At 43.1% G+C, this 16471-nt stretch overlaps 1 protein-coding gene across 1 annotated transcript in view; it reads right to left on the reverse strand.

The window, feature by feature from the left end:
• shroom4 (shroom family member 4) overlaps positions 1-16471 on the reverse strand; it is a 102088-nt gene that overhangs the window by 14752 nt on the left and 70865 nt on the right. The window contains exons 3-4 of the mRNA XM_080052571.1: positions 9654-9869; positions 2168-5138 (exon numbers count right to left, since the gene is read on the reverse strand). Coding sequence (XP_079908697.1) covers positions 2168-5138; positions 9654-9869 — 3187 coding nt within the window. The remainder of the gene's footprint in view (positions 1-2167; positions 5139-9653; positions 9870-16471) is intronic.

The raw sequence follows: 16471 nt of genomic DNA on the forward strand, positions 1-16471 counted from the left end.
TAGAAAAAGGCAAAATCAGGCTTCCAAGTGTAGACTTAATGTCCATATAATGAGGTAGGATGTAGAAAAACTGATATAATCTAATAGTCTAATTGAGCCAACATTTCAACGTGACTTTTTCCTAATATTTCTGGAAACACAGCTGGACTTCTCAAATGAGAGCCCACTGAGTGACAGACAGACCACGGACAAAAGCAGCCAGTTATATTCCTGTATTTTCACAATCTCTTTCCTTCCTCTGTCCAACACACACACACATACACACACACACACACACACACACACACACACACACACACAAAAAAAAACACACAGGAAAAATAAAGCACGCAACTTAATGAATGAACCTGAAATCCACATTCCTTGTTAATTTTATAGCTGACTTTGGCCGTTAAACGATTCTGGTAGAAGTGCATTTACATGAATAGTGTGTCTGGGTTGACATGTATACGCCTTGATATGTATGTTTTGCCTTTTTTATGAGAGTGCCTCTGTTGAATTTCTTTCAGCAGGCCTTGTAGCCCATCCAGCACATCTGTTACCATTAAAGCTATTGGACGTCGCCAGCGGTAGATATGACACAAAATATCAACGCATGGGGTTATCGCTGTGGCATCAAATCAACAATATTTCATTTGAAAAGGATCCCAATATGGAGAAAGCAGAAGGTTCAAGGACCAAGCATGGCAAAACCACACGAAAACAACAAAACAGTGAACTGATTATATTTATATGTAGTCCAAAAAAAGGAGGGGGTTCATAGGAGTATCATAAGTTCAGGCTAGGGTCAGCAACCCCGCTGCCAAGAGACTGAAATCAGTCTGTGGTGAACATGTAACCCAACGCTGCTATTATCGCTGACACAAGTGTCGGCCACTGTTGCCCAACTTCCCCTCAGTTTCGTAAGTTATTTCAATGATCCGATGACTTTTCAATGCGATTCTCAGATTTTGACCACATGCAGGATGCGAGGTTCCACTTCAAACTAACTGGTCAACCACGGAGGACTTGGATGGAGAATGGCGACTTAGCTACAAAATCCAAATATGACCACCTGACCTGTTTCTGGGGATAGTTTTTAACGGACCGAGAGGGTTTTCAGTGTCCAACTGTCATTTAAGTTGAGTCCAAAAAACGCTTGATTTTAGTGGGGTGCAGAGTTTATCTTTTACCCTGAAAGGCGTTAATTGGTTTCAATGCTACCGAAACTGTCTGGTAATCGGTTTTGAGGCCAGAAGGCTTATGAAAATACTTGTTAATGAATTCAATTATAACCACTTAAAAGGTTAAACGTAGAAAAAAAATATTAAGCCAGTGCATTTTAGTTGCCTTGAGGTCAAGGTAAATGCCACAATGAACCAATTTGTATCAACACAAGCTCTAATTCTACCTTTATAATAATTATGCTGTTCAGCTGCTACGCTATAGCTAGCCCACCTCTCAGTGAACATAAATGTAAAGCTAAAATGGAACTGACCGATACTTCAACTCACATTTTACTCTCTGTCTTTCTTGTCTATAAACCTGACAAAGCAAAGTTTATAATCCAGATGTCAGGACAGCAGACTCTTCTGAGAGCTAACCTGGCAACCCCTGACCTGGCAACCCCCTGACCCTTTCATGACCCATATAAATGTAGTGAGTCTTTTTTTGCTGTGTGTTCCACATTGTTCCTCTCTGCACCATCAAGTTGAAGTACAGTACAGGTTTACAGAGCCTGGGCTGAGTTTTAAGAACAAGATTTTATTTTCAGGGCGCGCACCAGTACACAGGAGGACAAATGGGCAGATTGCCGATTGTGAGGAGATATTCATTGATTTTGACATAAAGGGATTTTGACAACAAGCGTTCTCCAGAACTGCTGACTCCCCCCAGTAGGGCCAATTGTGGCTGTAGGCATGCATTCATAGATCTGTTTGTATGCATTGCTGGAGAAACTATATATATCTTTTTTTTTAAGATTATTTTTTGGCATTTTCAAGCTTTATTGGATAGTACAGAGTTGAAATGGGGAGACAGAGAGAGAGGGATGACCTGCAGTAAAGGTCCACGGGCCGGATTTGAACCCGCGACCACTGCAACGAAGGCCGGAGCCGATATGGTACGCGTTCTATCCACTACGCCACCGGAGCGCCCGTGGAGAAACTAATTTTGAGTGAGAGCTTACCTCTGTAGCTGTGTAGCTCCTTGTTGAGAATCCCTGCTGAGGATGTTGCTGGTTTTCCAGGGCCTGGGAATGGGAATGGGAGTGGGAGTGGACCGGGTGAAAAGCTGATCGTGGGCCTTGATTCTGGGTTTGGTTATGGGAGAACATCTGAGTCTTTGAGGATTGGAAGCTGTGGAAGTTGCCTTGATGTTGGAAGTCTTGATTTTGTTCTTTGATGCCAGAAGAACGGCCATAAAACTCCTGATGTGAGTTGAGCTGATCATCTTCTTCCCTCTGCCTCTCTCGTTCTCGCTCGAGCTCTTTCTCTCTTTCTTTTCTAAGACGTTCCTTCTCTTGGGCCTTCTCTAACTCTTTTTGTCTCTCCAATTGCAGCTCCCTCTCTCTTTCCATCTCCCACTGTCTCAGCCTCTCCTCTCGATCCCTCTCCCTCTGAATCTCTCTAAGCCTTGCCTTCTCCATTTCTAACTCTCTCTCCTTTCTTTCTTTCTCCCGCTGATTCTCCCTTTCTCTCATCCTTTCTTCCCTCTCCCTAGCCCTCTCCTCCCTTTCTCTAGCCTGCTCCCTCTCTTTCTCTCTCTGCCTCTCTCTACTGGTGCTCATAGACAGCCTTCTGGCCTCCATAGTGTTCAGAAGCAGGGCACTATCCTGCTGAAGTCCACCCTGGTAAGAGTATCTCCTTTGGGTTGATTGCTGACCTAGTTCCCCTTCCTGGAGCTCTGGATGGTTGGTAGGTTTCTTCTGCCTGCGACACGTGACATTTGACGCAGGTAAGCCCTTGCTTGTTGCCTCAAAAAACTTCATTCTATCTGCAAATGGAAGGATTTCTGACTCGTCCTTCCTAGAAGATGAAGAGGAGCGACTGTATGAGGAAGTGGATGAAGAGGTGAAGGCACAGACCCCATGCCGTGAGCCTGTGACTCCGAGCACCTTCTCACTCGGTACCACACACCGTCGGTCTGGTTCAGGTTCCGGTTGGAGTTTATGCTCGGGGGTCCAACGCCAGCGGCGAGCTTTGCCAGCAGGAGCCGGTTCCTCAACTACTCGGATGCCAACACCGAAATTGGGCACTCCTGGGTCCTCAATCTTGACAGCCATGGATACATTGTTGTCTTTAGTGTATGTTGTTGACTTGGGCTGAGTTTGCAAGGCATCATTCTTTGATTCATTGGAGGTGTTTGATTTCTCTACTGGTGCGGTGCTGGCATCTTGAGGACCAACAGGTGAGGCAATGGCAACTTTGGTTGTTCTTTCATGGGGAGGCAGGTATGGGTCTGCCCCATCCTCATTGAGCTCTGGACCCTCTTCCTCCTGGACGGTTTCCCCGCTGTGGAGCAACACTCCTGGGCCATGGCTTCTCTGAAGCTGGGCCTTTTTTCTTTGGATTTCGTTGCGGAGGTTGGTAGCGAATCGCTCATTCCGACGACGATTCCGACGATGGTTCCTGGGAGGGTGAGACTTCCGCATGTCTGTCTCTCCTTCTACATTCTCTTCTTGTTTACCTCCAATTCTTCCACTATCTACTGCTTTCTGCTCCTCCAGTAAAGTATCCACGCTGGCAGCAGCACTTAGAGGCTCAAAATCTCTCTCAAGTATTTGGTCGGAGCTCGATTTTCCCTGGGTTGACGATCCAGTCGGGTCCCCCGGTACGCTAACAGAGCGGCCCCAAGGGTGGTGATGCTCCGTTAGTGGGGGGGACCCTCCATTTACAACCATCCCTTCTGGCTTCTCACTTGAACAACCATCAACATCATCTCCGTCCAAGAACACAGATCCTGGAGTTGAGCAACGGCTGCCTCCCCATCTGTTTGATTGGCCCTGGAGGTGGTTTTGAGAAGCTTCTTGGTCTCCCCCTGTAGGCTGGAGCGAAGACTGGGACCACTGACTGTCACAAGGGGACGAGGAGCGATCAGGTGGGTTTGACTCTAACGAAGGGCTGTCATTGTCGAACTGCAATAACTTGAGTTGTGTAGCGAGGAGCTTGTCGGGGGCGCTGTGCCGGTGCAGCCCCGTAGATGAGTGCTTGTTCTGGGTGTGCCTGATATGAGATTGCCCTTCAACCTCCATGGAGTATTCTCCAAGTAAGGAGGCAGGCCGAGAGGACGTGTTGGGGACTCGGGAGGCTGTCTCTGGGTCACCTAGATGATCTGAGGTGGTGTCTGAATTACAGTCTTTATTACTAGCACTCGTTTCACATCTGATATGTCTACTGTCTTTGATCCTTCTTTGGATAAAGTTTGATTCTAAGGTATCCTCTTTGAAATTCCCAGTTGTGTCACCTTCTTTTGGTGCAGGGAAGCCATTATGAATTCCTGATTCAACATTTAGAGAGGACTTGTTTTCGCCATAGTAACTAGAAACATCGGAAACTTCAATAGGAGCAGAAACGCAGCGTTTGTCAGTGCCATTCGTGCGACCCCGAGTTGCCCTAAAACTGTCCTTCCTGGTGGGAGGCTGAGGAGGGTTCATCTTCCTATCAGCTCCTCTTTCTCCATTTCTTACAATCTGAAAGTCTCCTCCCCTGTGGTCCTCCTCATAACAGCAGGAGGAAGGCCTCTCTTTTACCTCAACAGGCCTTGGTCTCGGCCTAGTCAGTGACCTTGACTTGTGCGTAATAAGCTGAGCCTCATCTGGTGCCTCGCCAGAGGAACTACCCAGGGTAGAGGTGTCACCAGCTGGGTAGCCTCGACAAGCCGGCCCCAGGCTCTGGAGGAGGTTATCCATGGAGCAGGCTTCACCGGGCCTTAGTGGAACTGTTGCGTAATCAGACGTGTTAGAGCTAGCGGAGAAGGAGCTGTAGGCAGAGTCTCTCTTGTTGTTGAAGAGTGTGGGGTCAACAGGAGAATTTTGGGAGTCGGAGTAGGGCTGTGCGGTGGGCGTAGGTGTGTCCAAGCTTTCCATGGAGCCCAGGGAACTGCTTCGGTCAGTGGAGGAGTATGGCCGGGACAGCTGACCCCACTGCAAGGACAAGTCACTGCAAAGACAAAACAAAAATCAAGTTTAGTGTTTCAGAAAGAGACATACATTTTCCCTTTGGGACGTTCAAACAAAACCCAAATTGGTCACATTGGTTTCTGGAAACTTGCAATGGGCATTTGTCTTTGTTCCCTGGCATCTTATAGTATAATAACTGATACATCTGAAAAGAGAGTCTTATATTTCGTCAAAGTCAAATTGACATAGTATTGTCCCTTGAGATTAATTCATGTGGTTTCTTTCCCAACACTGTGGTGTTACTCTATTGACTGACATAGACAAGATGCTTTTAGAAGCTACACAATAAGTCATCTTTGATTTTCAAGTGGCACATTGCGGGTTTCTCCATATGACATATACAGTAAATAGTTCTGAAATACAACTTTTGAACTCCACAGCTGGAGAATCTGTTTCCTATCAGACCTGAGCTGAAGATCCACTGCAGCCCCATGTGTTTTTAAGGACCCTCTGAGGAAAAGCCTCTAAAGGCGGAGAGGGATTTCCTCCTCATCAACTCCCAACTGCCCGCAGTCAAAATCTCTGAGTCATCCCCTTGATTCCTCTCTTCCTATTCATTCCTTTCTTCCTCTTGTGGATTCTCCTAGTCTCATCTCCTTTACATCAGCTGTGCATTCATTCCAAAATGATAACCCCGCTTTGTGAGAAACGTTTGAAAAATGCCCCCAAAAATTGTTAAGTTTAGTCAGTACTTCAAAAAAATACAGTAAAGGCAATCACAAGTTTACCTCGAGAATCTTTAAAATCTGTATGACCTAAAATCCCTTTTGATTCGAAAAAAGAGATAGACCTTCAAACCCCAAGAGAAACATAGGAAAATCCCTCTTCTACAACAAACAGACATGCAAAAAAAATGGCAATCAACTATTGGGGTTGCTCAACAGGCTAGAACCACCATGTCCCTGGTTTGAATCGGACGCACGACCTCTCTTGCGCATAAGCCTCCTCTTTCTCTGCCCTTTCTATTTTAAATCTTTAATAACAGGCCAACAATGCCAGAAACATTATACAATAAAAAACAAAAGGGAAAAAAGATTTCCCAATAAACCCAACTTCTTGGAGAAAACAACTAAGACAAAAGGACAGAGTGTTGTTTTCAGTATAAGGACTAAGTTAAGGAAATAAGAAAAAGACATTTGCTATCGATACTAGCTCCAGGGGATAGGGGCATCCTGTGTTTCTGTGCTTGGTTGAAACCCAATCCGAAAAAGGTTGCAAATAAAATATCTGCAGAGATTTTCATTTTATTGTGGTATTTATTTTTTTCCTACAAAGCAGAGCGAGCGGTCACTCACCCTTTGTATTCTATTTGTTGTCTTATTCAAAACAATAGGAAACGTTGCCGAGGAGACGGAGGAGAGGTTACAGAAGAGCGACATTTCTAAAAGGGGCTTTGATCTCAAACAAGTATTATGGGAAACAACCAGCAGGGCTACAGAACCTTCGGGCTTTTTCTCTGGTATTTATTGTTTTACAATGCATGAGAGATGTGAAAACTGATTGGGTTCTGTTCCTCTTATAAAATAACCACAACTTACTCTTATCAGATTATGACTGTTTGCTTATGTAGTCGAATGTTTTGGTCGTCTACAGAATGTGTTTAGGTCATTTTGTCTTTTAATACTAAATAAAAATCCCCCGAAAATCATAAGAGGCGCATACAAGTACTTTGGCATGTTTTAAAACTAGCTGAGTTTCTGTCAAACTACATGGTAAGGGGGCGCCTTTAGCTCAGTTGGTAGGGCGTCCCCCCCCCCCCATGGGCCTCGGCCAGCAGCGGACCCGGGTTCGATTCCAGCCCGCGGTCGTTCTCTGCATGTCACTCCCCTCTCTGCCCCATTTCAACTCTGTCTCTACACTATCAATAAAGCATAAAAAATGCCAAAAACATATCTTAAAAAAAAATAAAAAACTGCATGGTAAATAAACCATTAAATAGCAAAAACTTGGAACACTGAACAAGTCCTATAAAATATAATAAAATATCATAAAAACCAAAGGATGATGAATACTGTAGATGCATACTAGTGGGGGGAAACTGTTCTTTATCTTCATGAGAAAATAGTGTTTAAAGGAAGTGAGCTATGAATGAGAGAGGAGAGGCGGCTGTATAGATTTGACCCGTGTCACATGCAGAGGAAGAGAGGGAAATGAGACGGGAGCTGGACAGGAAATGACAGTCACTCCTGGCCAATCACACGCCAATGTGGAACATGTGAGTGTGAGGGGTGGACACAGATACAACTAAATGCACACACTACACACACACACACAAGCGCGCACACACAGACAGACACACACACACACGCGCGCACACTACACACACACACACACACACACACACACACACACACACACACACTATTACATGATGGGCCATATGTGTTCAGATTGATTGGGTTCATTCTCAGTGTGCCTAAATCACTTACATATTTTGATTTACGGTTTACGTAAAAAAAAACACACACACACACACACACACACACACACACACACACACACACACACACACACACACACACTGTACAAAATGTCCCTTTCTTTCACACAAACACAGTTTATCAAATGTCTTCCTCTCTTTGTCCACATGTTCTGGGAGTCACATGCCATTGTCCAGAGTTATGCCGGGAGCTGCCTCCTCATCAGATGTGTGTGTGTGAATGTGTGTGTGTGTGTGTGTGTGTGTGTGTGTGTGTGTGTGTGTGTGTGAATATGTGTGTGTGTGTATGTGTGTGTGTGTGTGTGTGTGTGTGTGTGTGTGTGTGTGTGAGTGTGTACGTGTGAGTGTGTGTGTGTGTGTGTGTGTGTGAATATGTTAGTGTGTACGTGTGTGTGTGTGTTTGCGTATGATGAGATCAGGCAAGAGAAAACTGTGGGAATAAAAGACCCACATAAACACACACATGCGCACACTCGGCCCTATCTAATCCTCATGGGACTATTTAATCTAATGGCGCTGCATTATATCGCTGATTCTTATCAAAAGGAGAACAGTCCACTGCACTGACGTACCATGAAACTGACTAACAAAGACGGAGAGGCTATTTGTATTATGAGTCAATATACTGACTGTGCTAACTTCCTCTTTGCGTTCCCTTAGGATTGCAGTTTAGCTTCATGAGATCATGCTGTATTTCAAAGACTACTGTACTTACAAGCTTTCTTTTGATTTAAAGCTGCAGTGTGTAGAATTTTGGGTTTTATTTCCTAGCAGATTTTGTAGAAAGTAATTATAATATCCATAAGTACATTGGATTTAGTGCATAATAGCTTAAACAATTTTTTTGAATTATTATTTTTTCCCTTAGAAAGGGTCTCATATATGTCCATATTTCTGCATATTTTGGACCAAGGCCTAGTGCCGCCATCTTGAAAGTGTCATAGTTGGAATGTCATCAGGTGCATTGTTTAAAATTTAGAATTGTTCTTGTCCTTGAAGGCCACTGTAGCTTCTATTATTATTCTAAAGGGTTGGGGTGATGTCATATTACACACTGCACCTTTAACTTGAATGGACAATTCAGACTTTTCCCCCCCAATTGTTTCACAGTGATACCAAAAGAAAAAAATCCATTATTATTTTATATTTAGAGCTGATGCCAATTTGCGAAATCTGGAGAATGCTTGCTGTCAAAATCAGTGACTATCTGCTCATGATCCGCTACCTGTCTGTACTGTGTGTGTGTGTGTGCTTAAAAATATATGTTAATACACAGCCTAGGCTCTGTAAACGGGCATGTTGCTAGCTGTAGGCTGTTTGAGACAGATAAAATGACAAATAACACAGAAATATTGTGCCAACTTAACCAAAAAATGCATCAATGGCCCCCAAAAAGTCAGGCAGACAGATGGACAAAGAACAGGTCTGATTGGTTATCACTTTGGAATGTTTAAATAGAACCCAAAAATAGACCAATGGGCTTCCTGCGTGGGCCGTGTTGACATTAAAACCCAGTGATGTCACCTGTTTCCTCACGACTGTTGGCTTTTTACAGGGCGAGTCACAGGGACAGAAAAACCCCCGCCATTGACCAACAGACAATGCCCTATGAAGTCATTGGCTAAATGTGTCTAATTCAAACACTCGATTTGTGGCATTTTGCACATTAGGCATTAGGTTTACTTTTTTGTCAAACTGAAACAACTTAAATCGGCTATAATAAGGAAGTTGACGAGAAGAGAAAATAATTTATTCTGAAGTGGACGTTATCAGTATCACAATGACTGGAGAGTGTTTTGCACATAGGAAATGTCAAAATAATAGCTTAGGGAAAATTACATGAAAAAGAACTCTACTCAATTGGATGGATGGATGGATAGATGGATGGATGGATGGATGGATGGATGGATGGATAGATAGATGGATAGATGGATAGATGGATAGATGGATAGATGGATAGATGGATAGATGGATAGATGGATAGATGGATAGATGGATAGATGGATAGATAGATAGACTTGATCAGTGAGGAAACCAAACGTAACATCGTCTCACCTGTTGTCAGTTGTGTGCCAGGGTAGTGTGTAGGGTCCGGGGTGGAGCTGCATGGCAGACAGAGGCGGGGGAGGGGGGAGAGGAGGGCAGTCTTCAGGGGGGAGGCAGGACGCAGGAGGGGGGGGCGTCGGAGGGGGAGGTGGAGGGAGGGGCGGCTCCGGCTCCGGAAGCTTCGCCAGGTGCCAGGAGTGAGGCCTGATCAGGGGGACACTGCGCCTGGGGGGAGGGGGGGGACAAGAAGGACACATTCAGGTGAGGATCAATCGTCACAATGAACTAGTGGTATTAGGTGCGTACCATGGAATTGCAACATCCCCCAGAATGATCCTGTTGGACCTGTTGTATACTATCAACCCCTAATACTGTCTTTAAGGTCACGTTCACACCAGCCTTGTTTAGTACGGTTGAGACCACCCCTGGAGCGTGTGGGTTGGTTTGAGCACAGTCCTATGTTTCCTATCTGTCTCTACTATCAACTACTGGTCCGGATAAATGCACCAACATTTATCCTAACAAACAGGAAAAGAGTATGTCAGTTTTTCCAGTTCCCTCTTGTTTGACTCAAGGGTCCTTTTAATCCCAATTCAAATCAACATCATCATCATTTCGATTGTTGACGAAATCGGATGATTGACCCGAATAAGATGGTTGAGAGGACATCCTTATTTGCAACCACAGTAGTAGGTGTCTTGGAAGAGCAGGACCCACATAAACCTTAGACCTTAGCAGTGATACCTTTCCAACCCACATTCTGTGTTGTTTGGCCTTCCATTGGGCAGCCATTAAAAACTCATCTAACATGTACAGTAAGTTCTCCAGTCTGATCCCAAGCCAGACATTCCAGTGTATCCCATGATATTCACTAATTCCCTTATACAGACTTCCGATCCCACATGCTAGCCAGATTCAATTCAACCCCCCGCAGACAGTGTGTGTGTGTGTGTGTGTGTGTGTGTGTGTGTGTGTGTGTGTGTGTGTGTGTGTGTGTGTGTGTGTGTGTGTGTGTGTGTGTGTGCACATGGGTGTGAGACAGAGAGAGAAACAGGAAAAGGGTCTTAAAAAAGAGCAAGAAACACAAGTAGAAAGAGAGAGAAAAAAAACCCAGCCAGGTATAAATGTCCCCTTGTCAGTCTGAATGGACCATTATATGGATATCTCTCACATTAAAACACAGTTGGGAATACTGCTACTGCTGCTCGGTGGAAATAACATATGAATTAATGAAAACAACGTGAGCTGTTGAGTTGTGTCACCTGAGACTTGTTCTTGGAGCCTGTATTGATTGAGATTTATCAAGATTTAAATCAGATTACGATTTGATGACTTTGGACTGTATTGGGCGCTTGTTTCAACCGACTTTAAACATGCCTTGAATGTGTCTTACAACAACCTTGAAACAAGACTTGTACGTTATTTGAAATGGTCTGGATTGTCTTGATGCATGACCTGGATTCGTCTCCATCGACCTGGCTGAGACCTGGCTTAAATAATCTCTGACTTCAGTTGGGTGTTTCTCTATTGACTCGAGATTTGCCTTAACTTTGACTATAACTTTTTTTTTTTGAGTGGCTTGAAACTGATTTGGACAAAACCAATCGCCACCAATTCCTACGATTCAAATTTGACTTGGAACTTATAAAGATTGACTCGATATTTCACACGATTTTGAACACGACTCTTGAATCAGATTAAACTCTTCTCTATAACTTTACTTTACACACTTGAGATTTCAAGACTTTTACTTGGCCGGAAATTTGTCCCATTTGACTTCAGACTTCAGCTTGTCTTGATTTGAGACCTGACAAAACTTGACAAAAGTTCTAAGGAATCATCTGAAACGAATTGACTTGACTATTGTCTTGAACCTGAAAAGCCCAAAACACTTGGAAACAACAGCCGTATGTGTAGAGTGGCTCAGTTTTACGATAAGGTTTGATCCCCATCAACAGCCGTCAAGATTCCCAAACTCAAAGTACAAAAATGTAAAAGGAGCCTATTCTGGGTACTTCAGAGAAACATTTTGGAGGTAGAATTTTGGGAGAGGAATGTGGATTTCTGAGTATTATTGTTTATGATAAAGCAGGAGCAGGAGAACCATTTCCAAAATAAACACCAGAGTTTCCTGACTCGGGCTCCTTAAGAGGGATTTCTATCGGAGACCTCTGATTGTTCGACTCCGTTGACAATGTCCTTAAATTATCCCCTGAGAAAGTTTATGTAGAGATTGTGAGTGTTTCTGTACGGGCTGTACATAAATATGTGTGGGAACTATCCAAACTCGAGCAGCCAAAATACCATTATTGAACCTACTATAAACATTAGCAGACCCCCCCTCAATACCACCCCCCTCTTTTCTCCAAGTTTAGCTTTCAGAGATTTATGACTGTGAAATTCAAAACAAACATTGAGACCCAAAGTTGGACGGAGACTGATGTACGATAAAGACAATAAAAACTGGGACAAACGTGCAGTTATGCAACTTCAGAATGTGCAAGTTTTTCTTTTTGCCATTAATGGAAGAACAGGAAAGGTCTTCCAAATCACATCCAACCACAAATGGATGTTTTTTCCACAACACTCAGAGCAGTAGGGCTTGAGGGGGGGTCGGAATCATGTAGCCCACGCATTTGTGGAATTTATAGCAACTAGTCATTAAAAAAGCTGTTGAGACAAGTTCAAGTTTGTCCATCCAACTTTAAAAAATTAATTAAATATTGTTTTAAAAACGTACAAAGTGTCCGAAAAAAATACAGAGCTTCAACTCACAATTATTTTTAGTCTATATAAATGTCTAAAAGCCACAGAAGAGTCCAGAGGTTCAAGATATTTTTATATTTTTTTGTTTTGTCTGTGCAAAACAGATGAGATAAACAATTCTTATGTAATTTACAAAATATATTAATCATAAAACCAACTCAACTTTACTTCTTAATCTCCTATATAGTTATATAGAGAGAGAGACGTGACTTTGAATGGAAGGGAAGGACAGGCAGGGACGATTAAAAGATTGTGAAGAAAAAGATAATGGAAAGGTTGCGTATCATGTGCTGCTCAACAACCCCTCTTTGGAAAGATAAAGGCATGTTTACTACATTTACTATTGACTCTACAACGAGCCATTCGTAAACGTAAGAAAAGCTATTAATCCTAAACTGATGAGGAATCTCCGCAAAGACTATATAAAACATGTATAAACATACAGAGGAGTAATACAACATTGGAAGGTGAAACAGAACATTTTCAAAATTGATTTAGATGCCTTTTGAGGTACAACTAACTAAAAACATGCTTCAGATTTTTTCAGGCAAAATTGATTTGTAAAATGTAGGGGTTCAGAGTGTATTGGTTGGTAGTAGGGATGAGTTGCACAGTATCAAGGATATGGACCGGACTGCTTGGGTTCAACCTCAAGTTCAAACTATCATCTACTTCAAAATACGTAAAACTGTATCTACTACAAGTTGGAGTGAGATAAGTATTATATTATCTTTAGGGAATTTCGAAAATGTCCATTCATGTCAGTGGAAAAACTCAAGGCAAAATGCATCCAAGATTTTTGTCAGGGCTGCATTCAGTCACAGCAATGTACGCTTCATAAAGTCTGTGTCCCGTTCAGTTAAAGGACACAGGAAGCATATCAGGGTACTGGGCTATTAGTTTCCATTTAGGGTAGCACCTAGCAAAACTATTATGAACTGTAAAGGTGAAAATAATAATCAAATCAATCTACATTATCCAAATAACCGTATTCCCTGTTTCGGTCTCTATAGCCCAGTTAGCTACCTGTCTTTAGCCACGGAAAACACGCAAATAGGAATCACAAATCATGTTTTTTTTAGGAATTTTCTGGCATATGATTCGTTACGATGTCTCCTTGACGTGGAAACCGAGACAACAATTAAATCACTGTTGTGGTCCCCGCAGCCAAAACCAGGAAATCCAATCAGGTTTGAAAGACATGGCAAGCTTCTATTTATAGATACTTCTCAGAATGTCTGTTTTTTTGTTCTGTTCATCTTAAAACTAAGACAAAGTAAGGATATGTGACAGTAGAGAGAGAGAGAGAGGAACAGAAATACAAGAACAGAGACAAATGACAAGAAAAAGACCAAGTGTGTCTCTCTTGACAGCCATCACAGTCGAGACAAATTATGAATTCTCCCGTCTAGCGGCTCTGAATTGAGCCTCTATGAAAGGGTCTGCTGGAATGTCCCACTAAACGCTCAGAAACTGCAACAGCTGACTGATACCGCAAAGGTCAACGCGCATAATCTGAGACACACACAAAAACACACACACACACACACACACACTCTCACACAAACAGTCTCAATACAAAACAGAGTGAATGCCAGACAGACAGGCAGCCAGACAAATAGATTTGGACTTTACAAAGATAAGGACAGAAGGCTGTTTGCGAGAGACGTGACTTTGAATGGAAGGGAAGGACAGGCAGGGACGATTAAAAGATTGTGAAGAAAAAGATAATGGAAAGGTTGCGTATCATGTGCTGCTCAACAACCCCTCTTTGGAAAGATAAAGGCATGTTTACTACATTTACCATTGACTCTACAACGAGCCATTCGTAAACGCAAGAAAAGCTATTAATCCAAAACTGATGAGGGATCTCCGCAAAGACTCAAGAGAGAGAGAGAGAGAGTTTGAAACCTACCAGACTCAGCAGGCTTGAGCATCCACTGTTAAACTGATCCCAGGTCAGCCCCCAGCATCCCTGATACCCAGGGTTCAAGTTCGAAAGGGTTGGATGGTTTTATCTTACGACACAACACGGACCCCCTCTAAAATCCCATTCACGAGTTTTCCCAAAGAGAGACGAAATTGCCACCTCATAAAAATGTCCCAACTCTTTTTTTCTTTCAGAGCCGCAAGCCGGTTGAGGTCTTGGTGGGTAAGAGAATGGAGCTGTGTCCCTGTGTTGTGTCTGGGTAGAGACTTGGTTGAAAGTGTCCGAGAGCTGAGGACGTCCCATCTGAAGTAGAGTGAAGTGGCTGGCAGCAGCTTCTGACCAAGACTGGGACAGAAAAGAGTGACCGACAATCCTCACATCCTTCCCTCCTAGCTGGAAGACAAAACATAGCAATTTCTCTGTCCTGAACTCTCTCTCTCTCTGTGTCTCTTTCTCTGTGTCTCTCTCTCTCTCTCTCTCTCTCTCTCTCGGTCTCTTTCTCTGTGTGTCTCTCTCTCTCTCTCTCTGTGTCCCTCTCTCTCCGTCTCTCTCTCTGTGTCTCTCTCTCTCTCTCTCTTCCCATCTCATTCTTTCCCTGCCTCCCCAGACCCCCCCCCCTCCCCTCCCCTGTCCCGGGGCAGGATGTGTGAGTCGCTGAGAAGAGGAAGTATTGTGGAGAGCAGATAAAGTGGTGGGACGGCTGCTAAAATAATACCCAGAGTTCCACACTGTTATTGTTTGACGGTGGGGGGAAAAATGCAGAGGTACTTCCTCCTTATACAGTATATATATATATATGTGTGTGTGTGTGTGTGTGTGTGTGTGTGTGTGTGTGTGTGTGTGTGTGTGTGTGTGTGTGTGTGTGTGTGTGTGTGTGTGTGTGTGTGTGTGTGTGTGTGTGTGTGTCTACTTGTACAGGAATCTTTGTGGGGACCGATTTAGGCTTTCTAAACCATCAGAGTGAGGACATTTTGGGAAAGTGAGGAAATTTTTCCAGGTCCTTACTTCTTCAAAGGCTTGTTTGAGGGTTAATACTTGGTTTTAAGGTTCAGGTATGAATTAGGTTTATGTTAGGGTTAGTGTAAGGGTTGGGGTTAGGCATTTAGTTTTGATGGTTAGGGTTAGGGTAAGGGGCTAGGGAATGCATTATGTCAGTGAATGTCCTCACACGTAGCTATACAAACGTGCATGCGTGTGTGTGTGTGTGTGTGTGTGTGTGTGTGTGTGTGTGTGTGTGTGTGTGTGTGTGTTACCCATGAAAAAGAGATTGAAAAGAGCAAAGAAAGCATAGACTGTTGGACAGACTTGTGGGGGCTTTTTTTTCAGTTTGGCGGACGGACGAGAAAAACAAAACGTGTTGAGAGAAGAAGAATGTAAGAGAGGATGGGAGGTCTGCAGGAGAATACAGGAGCCCGAGGAGTAATTACACACACACACACACACACACACACACACACACAATGGGCCTGGGTGATAAATGAACAAGCTATTTGACTTTTACCACTTATCTTATCGCATACACCTATTTCTTTTAAGCATGCACCTCTTCTGTTACAATAGCATTTTCACAGAGCTACGGTTTTGGCCGTTACACCCCATGTAAGTGATAAGGAACAATGTTTTCACTGCAATAAAAACGTTTGCACTGTACTTGACTGCCGTTAAAAGGATAAAGGATGGGAGAGCCAGATTAAGCGTCAGCAGAAAATGGGCTTTTAGTTTATTTTTCTGGGAATTTTTTGGGTACTTTCAATAACTATGAAGTGCAGGTCAATTTGAGTCGTGTCTGGGTTATTAACCTGCCAAATAGGGAGGGAGGTAAGGGGGAAGTTTCTCCGCTTATTGCTTGAAATTAATGGGGTTTTTTTTTTTTTTTGCACAAAGCTACGGACAAATAAATAATCCACTCACTGGCAAAAAAATTAAATTCAAAAAAAAATTAGTTATACATTTTTTTTCTGTTTTTTTTTAAGATACCAAGAATATTATTACAACATTCCCAGTACATTTCAGTCCGACCCCATGTTACATGTCTTTCCTGTTATTTCTCTTCCTCTTAATCTAGATCGTACACAACCATAATAAAAGCAATATATGCCCAAAGTGCAATTAAAAATACAACTAGTGAGAA

Source organism: Ammodytes marinus (assembly GCF_949987685.1).
Source record: "Ammodytes marinus genome assembly, chromosome: 23".
Classification (NCBI taxonomy): Eukaryota; Metazoa; Chordata; class Actinopteri; order Uranoscopiformes; family Ammodytidae; genus Ammodytes; species Ammodytes marinus.